Source organism: Glycine soja, chromosome 6, assembly GCF_004193775.1.
Source record: "Glycine soja cultivar W05 chromosome 6, ASM419377v2, whole genome shotgun sequence".
Classification (NCBI taxonomy): domain Eukaryota; kingdom Viridiplantae; phylum Streptophyta; class Magnoliopsida; order Fabales; family Fabaceae; genus Glycine; species Glycine soja.
The window spans coordinates 6,488,047-6,505,201 of record NC_041007.1 but is presented as its reverse complement, the minus strand read 5'-3'; the positions used below and the strand labels follow the sequence as shown (position 1 = coordinate 6,505,201).

The window sequence follows — 17,155 nt, the reverse complement described above, 5'->3', positions numbered from 1 at the left end:
AGAAAATAATAGGGTGTACTGTGTAGTGTTTTTTTTGTATAAACAGGAGGCCTAATTCCCCTCCCACCTAATCAACTTATTTTTTTGGATAAAATTGTACTTTTAATTGTCACTCTATGCCCAAGCTGAAAATCAAATTCAAACCTTAATTAAGAAACTCAATTACCAAACCACTTGTGTCAATAAATTTTGATGATAGTGTGTATTGTTATACTCAAATTACTAGGAATTATATACTTTAAATTTAATAGGCCATTGCACTGATATATGCACTCGTGGAGTCATACAATGATTATCATTTACTACATCCGGGGAAGATTTTTTTTTTTTAAGAAAAAAAATCACAGTAATAGATACACGAACAAAATCACAAGTTCCAAAAGCAGTGAAAATTGTTAAGTATTTTGACATTCAAAATTCCTCTCATAATTTTACAGGAGAGATTGCTTAATTGTAACAACAGATATACCAGGGGCCAATTGAGACATTCCTGCCCCTGCCACGAACTCTACAAAATCCAAAACATGCCACATATTGGAGTGGTACAACTCATAGAAACTGTATAATTATTATAATGTACAAATTGTTAGGGGGGAGAAAATGCACCATTAATTAATGGACTTTGTCACAATTGACAACTACGACATCACGTGCCGGAGTGACAGTGTGTCACGTTAAATGGAATATCCGAGTAGGCACTGGAGCATGTAAAGATAAATAACAGCATTAGCAGGCGACCTCCAATTCTTTATAATCTTCCCTGCAATGCAGAATGCTGAGATGAATTTTAAATCAAAACACCATCTCAGGGAGATGGGAAAGTTTGAATTTAACACGAGAAATGCATGAATGTACTGTTCGGGATTTGTTTGACATATGAACAGAAATTCAACACATAATTCTCTATTGATTCACAGTTACACAACATTCAATATAAACAAGTTTCAATTATTAGACACGGGTAGAGTTCAAGCAATTTCAGCTGCAAAATATAAATATCTAGAAAATATCTCATAAGATCATTAATGTATCTTACACTAATTAGGCTAAAATTAAATTATCTAAAATGGTTTTACTAGTCTGTTCCAAGGATATAATGATAAATTTATATTCCATCTCCTTCCCTCCATTTAAATATCTTGGATGATCTCTTAGGAGTAGTTTTCTCAGTAGTGATTATCTGATAGAAACTTGGGTATTCATGGGATGCCTAAGTTCTACTTCGAGTAGTATGGGATGTTCAGTGTAGTGTACTTAAGTAGTTTGGTTCTCTACCCTTGACAGCTAGTTTTTTAAGGGAAGATTCTCCAGGTGCTCAGGTACTTATTAATTGGTATCGGAGTGAGCTGGCAGTATCTCAAAAAAGGTTACTTGCGGAGGGGATGACAAAAAAGGCTGAGTGAAGTGTTGTAGAGTGCAGCTGCCATGACGTCAGCTTTCAAGGATGATGCTATGATAGGGACTTGGGTATTTTATGGGGTGCTTAAATCCCACATTGAGTAGTATGGGATGCTCAATTGAGTATTTAAGTGGCTTGATTCTCTCACCTTTGACAACTAGTTTTTAAGGGAAGGTTTCCCTAGTGCTTGGTGCTTACCAATTATTGTTAGGAAACCACCATTAGTAGTTAGTTACAATAGGTTAGTTAGTTACCTATTTGTTGGTTATATTAGTGAGTTAGTTAGTTACATGAGATAGTTTGGTTAAGGCATGTTGCCTATAAATAAGAATGAGTGTTGAGAAGGAGGGGGATATCTTGCCAGATTGTGCTGAATCTAGTTTTTTTTTTTTTTCAATTTAATAGGAATTTAAAAAGAATGGAAGGAATAAACGGGTGATTTTATCAGAGACAGGTTGCTTGACATATGCAGGAATGGCAAATCTTCCTAGGGTAATAAATGATGACTTAATTTCATCAGGAGTCATTTTACTTAAATCTGATAAACAGTCACTTCTGTTACTGAAATTTTAACATTGTTCCAAACATCTACTAAGTAAAACTTGAAATATAAACTGCAGACCAGTAGTTTATTTTAAAACAAATCAAAATGGGATATAGAAGTATTAGAGATTAAATATTTCACTTACAATCAGGATGAAAATTTACTGCTCTCCACTTCTGCATCTGAGGATTTCACACAAGTGGAAGATGAACAATGGCATCTAGGTTGTTCTTTGCAATCCATTTCTGAGGATAGGATGAATAAGATGATTCAAGATCAATCTGCCAGACCATAACTCTCGAGCAGTTGTGCATTAAGCCCTCCATTTGACTTTCATCTTCAACCACCTGCTCAATCAATGTGCTAACCTGCATATAGAAAAGCAAATTTGATCGAGGCACAATTTCAGGTTGTATGGTTCTGAATGCTACTTTATTGATGTTACCTAGTCTGATTAAATATGTTTTCACAGCTTGGGTCAGACACAGAAAATAATGTTACAAAAAAGATAAAATCACTAAAAAAGAATATATATATTAATTTACTAACCCACAAACTTTCCTTGACCGAGTCAAGTTGCCTGATAGGTTCAAGAGTGGGGCGATGCCACCTCTTTGGATCCCATAGTATTGTACTATTGAAGGAAAAACCTGGCATTTCAGCATGAAATCTTTTAGATTTCCCATTTGATTCATTTGTATGCCATCCAATTACTCGACTTCCATTACAAATGGGCCCTTGCAAGACAATGCTACTTTTATCCCCTGATAATCTTGCTACAGTCCATGTTCCAAATCGCCTGCAAATCAAAATGAGGATATCTCACAACTAATAAATGAATGAAAAAGCCATTGAAAAAGAAAAAATAATGTAGGAAAGACAAATATGCTAGAACATTCAGCATAACCCAATTTGTTTGAAGAGTGAGAGGTGAATAACAGAAACATTGTCACACTACTCGTTAGTGTTAACTGTTTACTTTCCTACACACACACAAATACATAACATTATGGCACCAAGTGAATCAACAACACTTATGATGACCGTCCCTATACCCCTCCTTAAATAGGTTAGGCAAACAAAATCTGAACCATGTCCCTTGTCCTTAAAGAAGTGACAATCAGAAATTCATAATAAGTTAAATGCAGGTATAGTTGTTGTTATCTTATCCAAATTGCCTCAATACATTACATATCAGAAACATTCGACTATAAGTTGCATCAGAGTAGCTATAGTGGAACAGAAGCAGAGAGACGTAAACAAAATTAATATCTCAGAAACTAGAAAGACCTTGTTTCTCTCATTTGCTGAAAGAGGTCCAATGAGTAGATGTTATCATCATCTGCAAAGTAAACAATTCCATCAAGACGATGAATTTCAATGTGAGCCATTGCAACATTTCTTTGAAGAATGCTCCTATGGCTTGGGTTGGTTAGATTTGTTTTACAAACGAGATGCCTGTACATAATCCCACTACTCCTTAAGATGTCAGCAGTTTCTTCAGATTGAGAAGTCATCTCAACAACAATCCACAACAAGGGAGGTGGGACCAATTTTAATGTCTGAGACAAGCGATGCAAGTAATATGCTTGAAATAGATGATTGTATGTTGGGGTCACAATTATGAGAAGCTTCTGAGACTCCAAAGATGGATTTTCACTGATTTGGCTATCTGAGACATTATATGCTACTCCATCTATTAGTTCCTGTTCTTTCACAGTTGAATAAAAAGTAGCATTAAAATTCACAGCCTTATCGATCGATGGCGTCACATTTATCTTTACATTCTCAAATGGCTGGAAATTCCCCACAGCAGATATCATCTCAAAGGAGAAGGCTTGTTGTTTTGGCATGATATTTGAGGACATGTGTGTTGATGCAAGTGGGATGAGTCCCATAGAAACACCAACAATGAAACAAATGAAAAAATGGAAAAGCACCTTCCTCCAAAGCTGCCCCCTTGGCTTTGATCTCTCAAGAGCCCAAAAAGACCTCGGGGAGAAAACACCAAACACAAGTGCACGGTAGTCCAATCCAACTGACGGTGAGAAGTTCTGGGGACTCGACGAGGACTTCGACAATGGAGAAGCTACTGAACACACTTCTCCATTTGCTACAGTTCCAACTCTAGGCACAGGAGACAAGGTTCTTCTAATAGATGCCATTAACAGAAACCCAAACCAATGTATCCCCAAATGTGCACTGTGAACACGGTTATGGCAGGAATGTATCCAAATTCTTGAACAATCATAAACTCTTCTTGTCTTTCAAAGCCAAAAACAACAACTGTCATGACCAATTGGCATTTACCAAGAGCTTCCAGATGACCATGTTACAGAGCCAAAGGTGCAAAATAAAGCTGGCATAATAAAACAATGTAAGCAAAGCATATCAGGTCAAGTACATAAACAATGTAAATTGCAAGCAATCCTTCCAAGAATATATCAAGAGTAAGCCCTCTCAAATCCCTCAAAATCCGCAAAGCACATTTCATAATGCATATAAAAATACTTTTTAAGTGTCTATAAAACCAAACAAAATGAGTTTATTAATCAATAATGAAGAAAGAACCACTAGAAACTGTGAAAATGCACATACCAAATATCAAGGTGTCTTGTATAAAGATAGCATTTTTAGCAACATAACAATTTGACACTGGAAGTTTGGAACAAGTTGAGTTACACAAATGACAGCGAAGCAGAATGAAGCAGCACGATTCTTCCAACTTTCCAAACAAGTGGGGCATTAAAAAAGTAGAACTATGGCAAAGTTGAGCTTTGAGTGATGCCCTTCTGGCGCAACTAGTTCTAAGGTTGAGGAAACTGTGCTGGTCTTAGATCTAAATGGAAGGAACTTCAAACAAAAAAAGAAAACAAATCCTGCAAAAAAACAAGAAAAAGGAAAGCAAAGGAAGAAAAAAAGACATAAAGACAGGGACAGTGCTATGTTTCTTTAAAATTTTAAAGAAAATTTAACACCGCTTTTGTCATGTGATTGACGATGTCAATGGGCGAGACATTAAAGGAAAAAAAAATGAATCTATATAAAAATTGCTATCAAGATTTGCGATTGGGTAATCCTATGAGTCCAATATAAAACAAGTTTTGTTTATAATTAAAATAAACAATTTTCTTTATTGATAGAAAATATATAAATTTTACCATAAATCTTTACTAAAATTAGTGGTCTTTCCTTACCTTGAAAGAGTTACATTTTCACCTAATCTAAACTTTTATTCTAAATAAAAGCGGGTCTCAGGCCTAGATAAAAGAAAATATTGTATATTCAGAAAAAAAAAATATTGCATTAAACTTTTAGTAAGTAACGTATAATTTGTCAATATGCTAAACATAATTGTTGTAATTTTAATGTGCAACTAAGGATTAAAATAACCACAATAATTTCATTAAATTGTTATAATTGTTTGAACAATAAATAGTAAATGTTTCTGAGATAATGGAGTAAATGTTAGGAGGAGACTTCATCATTGATAAAAGTTATTGATACTCGACGCTTACAATCAAGGTCCCAGGTTTTATTTTTAATTTGAACATAAAATTATAATTGAATGTATCACTTTATTTAAAAAATGTACAAACCTGCTAGGAAAAAATAATTGGCCGCTGAATATAAGTCTCTTTCCAAATATCTTCATCTCTTGGTCAAAGGAAGATTTTATTAAACTTTTAATTGATGAAAAATTGTCAATATATCAAACATAATATGCAACAGAACTTGTTGTTGTTGTAAGTTTAATATACAATTAAACTGGTTGTTGTTGTAGGTTTAATATACAATCATCGATTAAATTGATAATATTAATTTTATTAAATTGTTATAATTGTTTGAACAATAAATACTAAAGTTAGGTAATGGATTAGGATTTTAAAAGAATATTTTAACATAAATGTGAATTTTAAAAGAGTTTTTAAGAATATAATGACTTTTAAGATATTTTTAAAAAAAATTTATGATTAAGATTTTGTAGTTTGAATTTTAATGAATTTATAAAATATGAATCTATAAGATTTAAAAAGACATTATAAATTTTTAAGATCGTAAAGCATTCCGTCAATTTTTAAAAACCTTCAAAATTATATAAAAATCTAAGAATTTATTTCATTTAACATTTTATGGATAATTGTAGTTATTTTTACAATAACAATCACACAAAACAAAAAATATGTTCAACAATTATTTTAAATTTCATTTATATGTTTATCTTATTGTATATAAGTCAATTTCTCACATTGATTAAAATTATATATTTTTCATGTTCATATATATAACGACGGATTTAGAAAAAAAAAATTAGTGGAGGTAATGAAATTGTCCATAATAGCTTCATTGACAAAAAATATTATATACTTTAACAAATTACATTTAATATTATATAAATTTAAAATGATAAAGTGAGTAAAATTAGTATCAACTTATTTTCTCTTTTTATTTGGAAATTTATCTATTGGAGACAACATCTATTAAAAAGATAAAGTTAGTAAAATTAGCAATGCATATGTATAAGCACCTAATCAAAATGTCTCAAAATTAAAAAAAAAATTAAAAAGATCTCTCATATTATATGTTGTTGTTCATTGGTCTAAAAAGTAAATACATTATAAATATTTACCGCTTTTAATAAAGAGACAAGACATTATCTATGATAAGAAAAAAAATGGCAATCAACGAGAAAAAAAATTAAATAAAGCCTAAATTTTAGGAGTTCGAATGAGATTATTTTATATGTATTTTCTACTAAAAAGTCTCATGAATTCATTAAAATTCATCCTTAAAGAGAATTCATCCAAATTTATATATTTATACTTTTGAATACCACGAGATCTTTTTTAAGTTATAAAAAATTTTAATTAAATATCAACAAATTTTATTTAATTTCTTAAAAAATCTTAATAATCTTGATTGAATATCACAAAATTTATTTCAAATATTTAAAAATCTTGATTTATTGCCTTAAGATTTAAAAAAAAAATCTTTGAAAATCCTAATTGAATACAACCCAAAATGTTTTCAATGTTTTTAAGATAGTGGAGTAAATGTTAGGAAATGATTATTTTTTTTTCTGAATGTTAGGAAATGATCTCATCAAAAAGTGTATTCATCTTTAGAGTAAATAAGTAATAATATATTCACCAAAAAAGTAATGAAAAACTGTCTTTTAATTTAATTTAAAGTGTATCATCATTTAAATTTAGAAAAATTTAATAAATAAAAAATATGGAGTAAATGTTAGGAAAATATTTCATCAAGAGTGGAAGGTAGATTTAATAATATTTCTTTAACTAATAGTGAAGGTAAATTTTACTAAAGGATTTTTTTTTTGAGACAATAAAGGAGAATAATTTTTTTTATATGTAAGAATTAAATATGGTATTAAGGAATTTATAACATTTGCACATCTTTGCTTGAGTTATATCACCTTAATTAATTATTCATAAAGTGACAAATTACTATTTAGTTTATATGTTAAGAGACACTCACATTTAATAAATAATCATCTCTCAAAAAAATTATCTTAATGTTATAAAAAAACACTCAACACACTAAAATTTAAGAATGCTAATCTCACATTAAAAGAGTTCATTGATGTTAATGTTTTTATTTAATGATTTTTTTATTTCTTGATATATATCTTACATTCAAGTGTATTTGATTTGAGTGAACTCAAACCATTAATAGGTCTACTGGATTTTATTGTCTTTGACGGGATATTTTTTTGGGACATTAGTATAATTATTTTTTTGGGCTAAAGTGGGCTATTTTTTTTTCTTTTGATGTTTGCATGAATTATCATTTTTTATATTGGCTAGAATTCTTTTGGTCAACATTGTTCAAATTATTTTTTGATTAGCGTTGATTAGAGTTTTTTCGATTGACATCGATCATGATTATTTTTTAATTGATATCGGCTAGGTTTTTAGTAACCTTAGGCATAGATATTTTTAATAATGTTGATTAGGGTTTTTTCACTCAACGTTGCTGAGGGCCATTTATCAATCTATGTGGGCCATCAATTTTTTCAATTGATGTCATCTAAGAGTATTTTTTGGTCAATGTCAATTATGATTTATTAACCGATGTTAATTAGGATTTTTTTGCCAATATTAGTCGATGATATTTTTTATTGACGTTTGTTAGGATTTTTTCGACAATGTTAGTCAAGGATATTTTTTATCGATGTTAGTTGAGGATTTTTTTTGCTAACATCGATTAATTTTTTTTAGTCACATTAGTCAAGAATATTTTTGTTGATGTGAAACAAAAAAATACCACCGGTCACCTAAAAGAAATGTATTTTTATTGAGCATTTTTATTTTAAAAATGAATGAAATTCAATTGAGAGTAAAAATAAATTAAGGTAAATAAAAAAGAAGGATAATTTAAGATGATTAAGAGATAAAATTTTAACTATAAATTACGTATGAAATGCATATCCATATAAAAGGAATAAAGAACATGGATAATATTTATCTGGGAGTGTGAAAAGTGGAAATCTCACTCTACAAAGTGTATTTTTTAATTTATAGATATTATTCATCGAACGATATAATTTTAAGTTTGATGTACAAAAACACTTCAATTTAAAAAGGTAAATCAAATGATTTGAATCATTGTTGAGTAAAATAATGATCAATATTACACATACATGCATGACAAAGTATGCATATATTAAAATACAAACAGTTAATTTTTTAATTAATGATTAAAATTACTCACTTTACTTCTATCTATTTTAGAATGGACAACTTTTAGAGTAGATTATTATTATTATTATTATTATTTTAAAGAAATTAGAATATTATTTTTAAATCTAAATTAATTTCATAATTATTTAATTTCGAAAATTTTAAGCCCTTGTTGTTCTCTTTTTGGTCACCTTGTTATCATGGAATCGAAAGTCTGCGTTTGGGGAGAAGCCGGCTTATATCTTCCGTAAACATCGCCTTCTTCGATTCTGAACAACGCAAATACAAAATACTACCACTCTCCCACTCTTCAGATCCGTGCTTGTGGCTGAATCGCCATGGCCATGGCGATTAGGGTTTTTCTCATCCTTCTACTCTCTCTCTCATCTACTCATCTCAGTTACTCGCTTTACGAAGATCAAGTTGGCCTCATGGATTGGTGAGTTCAATTACTCTTATTTATTCACACGGTCAAAGATTTTTCCATCACTGAATGCTCCTTTAACACGTGCGATTATTCGATTTGTTTCCGTTCCATTCCTTCGATTCAATTCGTTTTCATTCGCCACTTGCAGTTATCGCCTGTAACCTCGATCTAATTTATAATTTGAAACTTGTTAATGTTGTTGCTACTTGCTGCTTAATCTAAAGTTTAATTGCTTTATTGATCGATTAACATCTTGAAGTTGAAACATGTTTAAACAAGGAATTATCTGATTCTAATGCTTGATTTGCCTTTTGTGCATTTTGGATATTAGTAACTATTGAATATTATGTTTGGCTACTAATTGTAGGCATCAACAGTACATTGGGAAAGTAAAACACGCTTTGTTCCATACTCAAAAGTCTGGGCGAAAGCGTGTTTTAGTGTCCACCGAAGAGAATGTTGTAGCTTCACTCGACCTTCGTCATGGAGAGATTTGTAAGTCTGATTTGTTTAACTACTCTTGCTGACTCCATTAATTTAGTTGTTATGAATGTAATGTTTTCTATAAATCCAATAAAATATCATCAACATTGAACTTAATAAGGTTGAACTAGTCTTGCCAAGTAATACCCATTGTTTGCTTAGCTATTTGTTTTCATTGTTTTGAATCAGAAAATGCTGAACTGTGTTTTGTTGCTTGCAGTTTGGAGGCATGTTCTTGGAACCAACGATATTGTTGATGGACTTGACATTGCCCTGGGAAAATGTATCATGCTTAACCTTTGACTGTGTAGAACAACACATGCTATTCTTTACTGTACTGAAAATAGTTTTACTGTACATTTATAGTTGATCCTTTCCCATTCTTTTTTTTTTGTGCTCAGTTCAATTCAAAACTTGTATTTTCCTTGAAAATATATATATGTTTGGATGCCAACTGGATCTGATTTCCTCTGCAAACATAACATGATATATTACCTCATAAAATGCATAGTCAAAAGCAGTTCTGTTGTTGAATTTTCTATTCTAATTCTCAACCGTGGTAGCACATGAAGATCTTGAAATTGGAGATCTAGATCCCAGGCTCGTCAAAAACATGCTTGCATGACTCTAATTGTGGGAAGATATCAAAGTTTAAACTGCTTTCTTACAAAAAGATAAAAAATGTAGTTCCATTTCCTCCCCCGTTTCAAGTGTGTAATATCCAAATCTCCTATCCTTCTTCCCCTATTTATATCTAATAAATCCCTCTAACTTACTAACTAACTAATCAATATCCTAACTGTAGTAACTAACTCCCCTTCCTCATAGTCCTAACATTATATGCATGTTTGAAGGCAATAATGTTCTTTGTATTTTTTGTCCCTTTTGAGTAATGATGTAAAATCAATTGAAGGATGTCAGATGTTTGCACGACTGCACAACATTATCACAGACTTACAATGATTTCTTAGCTTCAAGTTTCATTAATTAATCTTTGCTTGTCAGCATGTTGTTACTTTGTTAGAGTAAATTGTTTTCTGTATTGAGATTTTTTTAAATGTTTAGCTTACATTAGTGATCAAATTCATTAAGTTTGCATTTAAATGCTTCAGATGTCATAACTCTTTCCTCGGATGGGAGCATATTGAGAGCATGGAACCTTCCTGATGGACAGATGGTTTGGGAGTCTTTCCTTCAGGGATCAGTGGCATCAAAGTCAATATTATACATTCCAGTGAGTGAATAGTTTTTTCTTGTTGATTTTCTAAATACTATATTTTTTTGTAGATTTATCTGAAATGTGTTTTTCTTATTGGGTAAAGTAAGAAAGCCTGCAAGTTGTAAAAGGCAAAGAGAATAGTATTTGATAAAGGGTATAACATCCTGTAGAGTGATGAAAAGGACTCGTATAGAGTGAAACATAAGTATTACATTTAGACTTCTAATTCCCTGGGACATGATTAGAGAAATGCTCCTTGAAATATAAATTGAGTTAAATGCCAATGCAAATTAGGTGACCTAACTAAGTGCATGGTGCTAATGCAAACACATCTCCACAGTAACCTTCCTTCCTCTGCACATGAACACTGGTTTTTGAGAGAACACTAGAACAGGATGGTGTTGTTTGTAATACACTAATACATGATTCCAGGTAGGTGACATCAGTACCCACCTAATGGGAAAATACTGTTGTTATTGTTGTTGCATGTGTGAAAGCCCCAAAACTAAGTTACTTTCATTGAACAGAGTCTGAAAGTTTGAAGTAATTTGGCCAACCAAAATATTTGGACTCATGCCCCTTATCCAGTGAAGTCTCCTCATGTACCTAATGAACACCTTCAGTATTTTTTGTGATCACTGACATGAACCTGCATTAGGCTTCCCTTTTGCTGTCACAAACCTGTTGCTTTATTTAACTGTAGCTGAACCTAAGTGTATGAGTGTTTTCCATACATGGGCAATTAAGTGCTGTTTTTAATTGTGCAGAAAAACCTGAAAGCTGATAAGGATGATTTGATCCTTGTTTTTGGTAAAGGTTGTCTCCATGCTGTTTCCAGCATAGATGGTGAAGTTCTCTGGAAGAAAGATTTTGTGGGAGAAAGGTATGGCAGATTTAGAGTTTAATTAGCAAAATGTTCTTTTTAAAGCTTGACTTGCCATTAACACTGTTATCTTCATATTTGCAGCATTGAGGTTAACCATATTATTCAGTCTACTGACGAGATATATGTAGCTGGTTTTGTTGGTTCTTCAAAGTTTTATGTGTATCAATTGAATGCTAAGAATGGAGAATTGCTAAACAATGATCATAAAACACTTGCTTGTGATACTTTTGGGGAATTATTATCAGTCTCAGGTGATAAGTTTGTCGTGTTGGATAAAACGAGGTCTAAGATATTAACACTAAACATCAAGAATGGAGGGATTAGTTACAAACAGAAGCCTATTTCAGACCTCATCAAGGATTCATCTGGACAGGCAGTAATATTACCATTAAGGCTTCCAGAGTTGTTTGCATTACGTATCAATTCCCTCGTTCTTTTAATTAAAGTGACAAATGAAGGTGAGTTGGTGCTGGTGGACAAAATTGATAATGCAGCAGCTGTTAGTGATGCTTTGTCCATTTCAGAGGGTCAACATGCTTTTGCATTTGTTCAACATGAAGACAGTAAAATTCACCTCTTTGTAAAGGATGTTAATGATTGGAATGGTGATTTGCTCAAGGAAAGAGTAGTAATAGACCATCAAAGAGGGAACATTGATAAGATTTTTATAAACAATTATGTGAGGACAGATAGATCTTATGGTTTTAGAGCATTGATGGTAATGGAGGATCATTCACTCTTATTAGTACAACAAGGAGAAATTGTCTGGAGTAGAGAGGATGGTCTTGCATCAGTTGTAGATGTAACAACGTCAGAACTACCTGTGGAAAAGGAAGGTGTATCTGTGGCGAAAGTGGAACAGAACCTCTTTGAATGGCTTAAGGTATGCCTTTTTTTTTTTGGAATCAGCTTAAGGGGTATGCCTTTGATCTTTTTAATCAGGACATCACCCTGCATGATTTATCATGCACACATTGGTTTACACTGGTGTAACCATGCAAGACTTAGCACTCTTATATCATTTAATAAAACTGTATATAATGTGTTTTTTACTGATCCAACATTGAAATATAATTGTATATTACCTTATTTGTCTCAAATAAAAATAAAATAAAATTAAGCAACAACAAGAATATGATCAAATGGTTCTTATTTCATATATTTCAAAAGTATATATTAACATTTACTTTGATGTATATCAATGGTGTATCAAGTAATTTTGGATTATTCTAAGATTTGTAGACATAATCTATATGATAAGAACTTTCAATCCAATAGCAAGTTTTGAATCTTGATATAGATTTATCCAATAAAAAGTTATTGAATGATGCAAGTGACTTTGACTTGCACTAGTGTAAAGTGATCTCATTTTTTTTTCTAATAATCAGAACAGTCAGCAGTGGGCCCATGCTTTGCATGGGAAAAAGCCCTCAACCCATAAAATCAAAATTCAAAATTGCACTTCACTCTCACAGAGGTAACCCAATTGCCTTTTGGAGGGGGAAAAAGTAACAGAATGCTGAGATGTGCAACTTGCGCAGACAATTTTATTATATCTGTAGATTAGGGATTGAGGTTTTTATGTGGATATCATTAATTACTTTTCTAACGGTAAATTTTTTATGCATTGATTTATTATTGAAAGGGACATGTGCTGAAGCTCAAAGGAACTTTAATGATTGCAAGCCCAGAGGATGTAGTAGCTATTCAAGCGCTGAGGTTAAGGAGTTCTGAGAAAAGCAAAATGACTCGTGATCATAATGGTTTTCGTAAGTTGCTTATAGTACTTACAAGGGCAGGAAAGGTTTTTGCTTTGCACACTGGAGATGGGCGTGTAGTTTGGTCTATTCTACTTCATACTCTGCGTAAAACAGAAGTTTGTGAACATCCCATTGGGCTTAACATTTATCAGTGGCAGGTTCCGCATCATCATGCATTGGATGAGAATCCTTCTATCCTTGTAGTTGGAAGATGTGGACCAAGTTTGGCTGCACCATCTGTTCTTTCTTTTATTGATGCATACACAGGGAAGGAACTCAATTCTTTGAGTCTTGCTCATACTGTTGCTCAAGTTATTCCACTGCCTTATACTGATTCAACTGAACAGCGTCTGCATCTAATTATAGACACAAACCAACACGCATACCTATACCCAAGAACTCCTGAAGCTATTGGCATTCTGCAACGTGAATTTTCAAATGTGTACTGGTACTCAGTTGATGCTGATAATGGTGTTATCAGAGGTCATGCCTTGAAGAGCAATTGCATTCACAAAGTAGTGGATGAATACTGCTTTGACTTCAGGGATTTATGGTCTATTGTATTCCCATCTGAATCAGAAAAGATTATTGCAACAGTAACAAGAAAATCAAATGAGGTATGGTGCCTTTGGCATTGAGTTTTTATTAATTTAAAGAGCATTTTTTATAAAATAAAATTGATTGTTATATTGCACTTTGTCTGTAGTTACCTTTTCATGTTTTCAAAAAATATAAATCTCCTGTCATATATATAAACTTGCATTATTTAAAATCCTTATTGCTTCTAATAAATACGAGTGTAGAAGTTGCCTTTTCCTTAAGGTGGGTTTTATTACTAATCAATAGCATTAAAGAATGGGTTTAAATTTGGAGGGAGTTCACAAATGGATTTTTTATCTGTCAATAATTTTTTGTATCTATACTGTTCTCTGAAGGGTTTTCTCACATATTCATACTTTATAATGATCTTTTTTTTCCATTGAGTCTTAGTCATTGCTTTGCTTCTATATAAATTTGTTACTCCATTTTTCCATCTAGGTAGTTCATACTCAAGCAAAAGTTATGACTGATCACGATGTCATGTATAAGTATGTATCGAAGAATGTACTTTTTGTCGCAAATGCAGCACCAAAAGCCAGAGGGGAAATTGGAACAGCCACCCCAGAGGAGGCATTGTTGGTCATCTATATCATTGATACTGTGACTGGTCGCGTATTGCATCGCATGGCACATCATGGTTGCCAGGGTCCTGTTCATGCTGTAAGTTTGTGAACTACATTCTCATTTAAAAGGTGAAAGCTATTTTTTTTTTTAATTTCTTACATGATTATTACTTGTATAGGTATTTAGTGAAAACTGGGTTGTCTACCACTATTTTAATCTCAGAGCACACAGATATGAGATGTCAGTTGTTGAGGTCTATGATCAGTCTCGAGCGGTATGTCTATTAACTTGCATATCTTCATTTAATGAGCCTCATTCTCTCTTGTTTTGTCATATTTTATTATCATTTTCTGGGTGCATGATTTTTGTGTTCATTCTTTCTTTTCTTTGGGGTACTAATCTATGCTCATTCTGCTGTGATATCCTTTAATGTAATTAACAGGATAACAAAGATGTCTGGAAGTTTGTTCTTGGAAAGCATAATCTTACATCACCCATCTCTTCTTATTATCGACCAGAAGTTGTAACAAAATCACAGTCATACTTTTTTACCCATTCTGTGAAAGCAATAGAAGTGACTTCGACGGCCAAGGGTATAACCTCTAAGCAGCTTCTTATTGGAACAATTGGTGATCAGGTAACTCTACTGAGTTTTTCAACTTGAGATCAACAGAAACAATCTGCTTTTTTTTTCCTCATCTAATTCTTCTATGAAATCTTACATTTTGGGTGTCAACTGGGAACTTTTTTCCAGGTTTTGGCACTTGATAAGCGCTTTTTGGATCCCCGGCGCACACTTAATCCCTCACAAGCTGAGAAAGAAGAAGGAATTATTCCTCTTACGGATTCATTGCCCATTATTTCTCAGGTATTTTTAGTCTGTTAAATAATTCTCAATGTATGGTGATAGCGTGTTTCTAATCTGTCTAGAATTATTCCCTTTTTCATAGTAAATATTAAATAAATCACTTTGCTGGTGAGGGGGATAGAGTACATTGAAAAGAGGAGAGGGGTTGGGGACCTATTTTGGATGACAAAAAAATGAAGGCTATGCTCTTTATCCTTAAAGATAGTTCGGAGGCTAAGCAGATAATGTGCACCCATTAATATATATATATATATATATATATATATATATATATATATATATAGAGAGAGAGAGAGAGAGAGAGAGAGAGAGAGAGAGGGCATATCATGAGAGGAAACATCTTATATGAGAGTGAGAGGATTAAATCTGGGACGTATAACCATACATGGAGGGTTGAAATTTAATGTAAAAAAGTCACGTGATTTTTTAAGTGGTCACATTACATTAAATCTTGACCATCTATGTTTAGTTATACGGTCCATATTTAATCCTCTCACTCTCATAAGATAGCTTTTTCTCATATGATATGTCTCTCTCTCAATCTGAGTAAAAAATAGATCTTTCTCTCATATGACCGTGTCCATGCATAAAGTGTGCAGTAAATTTCTGGTATGATTTATCTGCAATGCAAACAAACAAGTTGCATGCATAAAGGTTGAATGAACTGCAGTACTAGTAATGAATCACTATCATATTGAGGTTGGAGAAGTATGACTTCAATCCCTTCTTTTACTTGCTGCGGTCATCATTTGTATATTTCCCTCAATTGGCAAGGGTAGTAGGTCTACTTAAGCAAATACGTACAAATTAGTAAGATTTGCATTTAGCAATAACTTCAACCCCATGTTTCTCCTTGAGCTTAATGTACTCCTTAACATGAATTTCATATTCGTTCTGCTTGAATTTCTGCAGTCCTACATTACGCATTCCCTTAAAGTGGAAGGTCTTCGAGGCATTGTAACTGTGCCTGCCAAGCTGGAGTCTACATCTCTCGTCTTTGCCTATGGAGTTGATCTATTTTTTACTCAGATTGCTCCTTCTAGGACTTACGATTCACTAACTGAAGATTTCAGCTATGCTTTGCTTCTTCTAACAATTGTTGCACTTGTAGCTGCAATATTTGTCACTTGGGTATTATCCCAGAGGAAAGATCTACAAGAGAAATGGAGATGATCTGTCCTCCATTTTTGCCTTATAATTTCTAATTTTGAAGTTTTAAGTAGTTTTATCTCTGTTTTCTTTGTTAGTTATTAGTTCGGATTTTGAAATCTTTTGTAGCTTGAATTGCAAAAGTAATGCAGAATTCCATTAGGTTGAATGGAGGATGTTTTCATTTTAATGATGTAAATTGAGGAGTACGAAAGATAATCATGAAATTCCGATGTTTGACATGAATGTTTTATCATTGTTGTCAAGGTAAAATATTCAGATGTTTCTTTCATGCCGGAGCCATAACTTTGATACATTGAAACTGCAGCAGTTGTTTAGTTCAGGGTTGCTCCAGGCATTCAATGTATCGAAATAATGGATTGAGATTCTCCACAATTTTTAGAAGAACTGCATATTGGTCGTATTCATTAAATTGTTTTATTTTTAATAAAATTAATTTATAAATATTGTTCAATAAATCCAATTTTAAAAAAATTATGTAATAAAATATTTTATTATAAATTTTTATTTGTAAAAAAACAATTATTTATT

At 32.3% G+C, this 17,155-nt stretch overlaps 2 protein-coding genes across 3 annotated transcripts; one reads left to right on the top strand and one right to left on the bottom strand.

Moving 5' to 3' along the window:
• Positions 1 to 367: 367 nt before the first annotated feature.
• LOC114415135 (probable beta-1,4-xylosyltransferase IRX9H) lies at positions 368 to 4,949 on the bottom strand. 2 transcript variants are annotated; one of them, XM_028379694.1, is made up of 5 exons: positions 4,542 to 4,949; positions 3,234 to 4,302; positions 2,493 to 2,742; positions 2,089 to 2,311; positions 368 to 775 (listed from the first exon to the last, which is right to left on the bottom strand). In XM_028379694.1, the coding sequence occupies exons 2-4, from the start codon at positions 4,106 to 4,108 to the stop codon at positions 2,135 to 2,137; spliced, it is 1,302 nt and encodes a 433-aa protein (XP_028235495.1). In that variant the 5' UTR covers positions 4,109 to 4,302; positions 4,542 to 4,949; the 3' UTR covers positions 368 to 775; positions 2,089 to 2,134. The 2 variants fall into 2 exon arrangements, with proteins under 2 accessions (XP_028235495.1, XP_028235494.1); XM_028379693.1 differs by having other exon boundaries at positions 368 to 760; positions 4,542 to 4,947.
• Positions 4,950 to 8,822: 3,873 nt separating this feature from the next.
• On the top strand, positions 8,823 to 16,895 carry LOC114415134 (ER membrane protein complex subunit 1-like). Its single transcript, XM_028379692.1, has 12 exons — positions 8,823 to 9,086; positions 9,442 to 9,569; positions 9,778 to 9,840; positions 10,670 to 10,791; positions 11,544 to 11,659; positions 11,744 to 12,545; positions 13,308 to 14,039; positions 14,461 to 14,682; positions 14,765 to 14,860; positions 15,029 to 15,223; positions 15,341 to 15,454; positions 16,367 to 16,895. The coding sequence occupies exons 1-12, from the start codon at positions 8,986 to 8,988 to the stop codon at positions 16,625 to 16,627; spliced, it is 2,952 nt and encodes a 983-aa protein (XP_028235493.1). The 5' UTR covers positions 8,823 to 8,985; the 3' UTR covers positions 16,628 to 16,895.
• Positions 16,896 to 17,155: the final 260 nt, after the last annotated feature.

Coding starts and splice junctions, on each gene's coding strand:
- LOC114415135 (XM_028379694.1), bottom strand. CDS start 4,108: ATGGCATCTATTAGAAGAACCTTGTCTCCTGTGCCTAGAGTTGGAACT. Junction 2,743..3,233: donor CAGCAAATGAGAGAAACAAG/GTCTTTCTAGTT, acceptor TTTGATTTGCAG/GCGATTTGGAACATGGACTG. Junction 2,312..2,492: donor CGGTCAAGGAAAGTTTGTGG/GTTAGTAAATTA, acceptor TTCTATATGCAG/GTTAGCACATTGATTGAGCA.
- LOC114415134 (XM_028379692.1), top strand. CDS start 8,986: ATGGCCATGGCGATTAGGGTTTTTCTCATCCTTCTACTCTCTCTCTCA. Junction 14,861..15,028: donor TCTATGATCAGTCTCGAGCG/GTATGTCTATTA, acceptor TGTAATTAACAG/GATAACAAAGATGTCTGGAA. Junction 15,455..16,366: donor CATTGCCCATTATTTCTCAG/GTATTTTTAGTC, acceptor GAATTTCTGCAG/TCCTACATTACGCATTCCCT.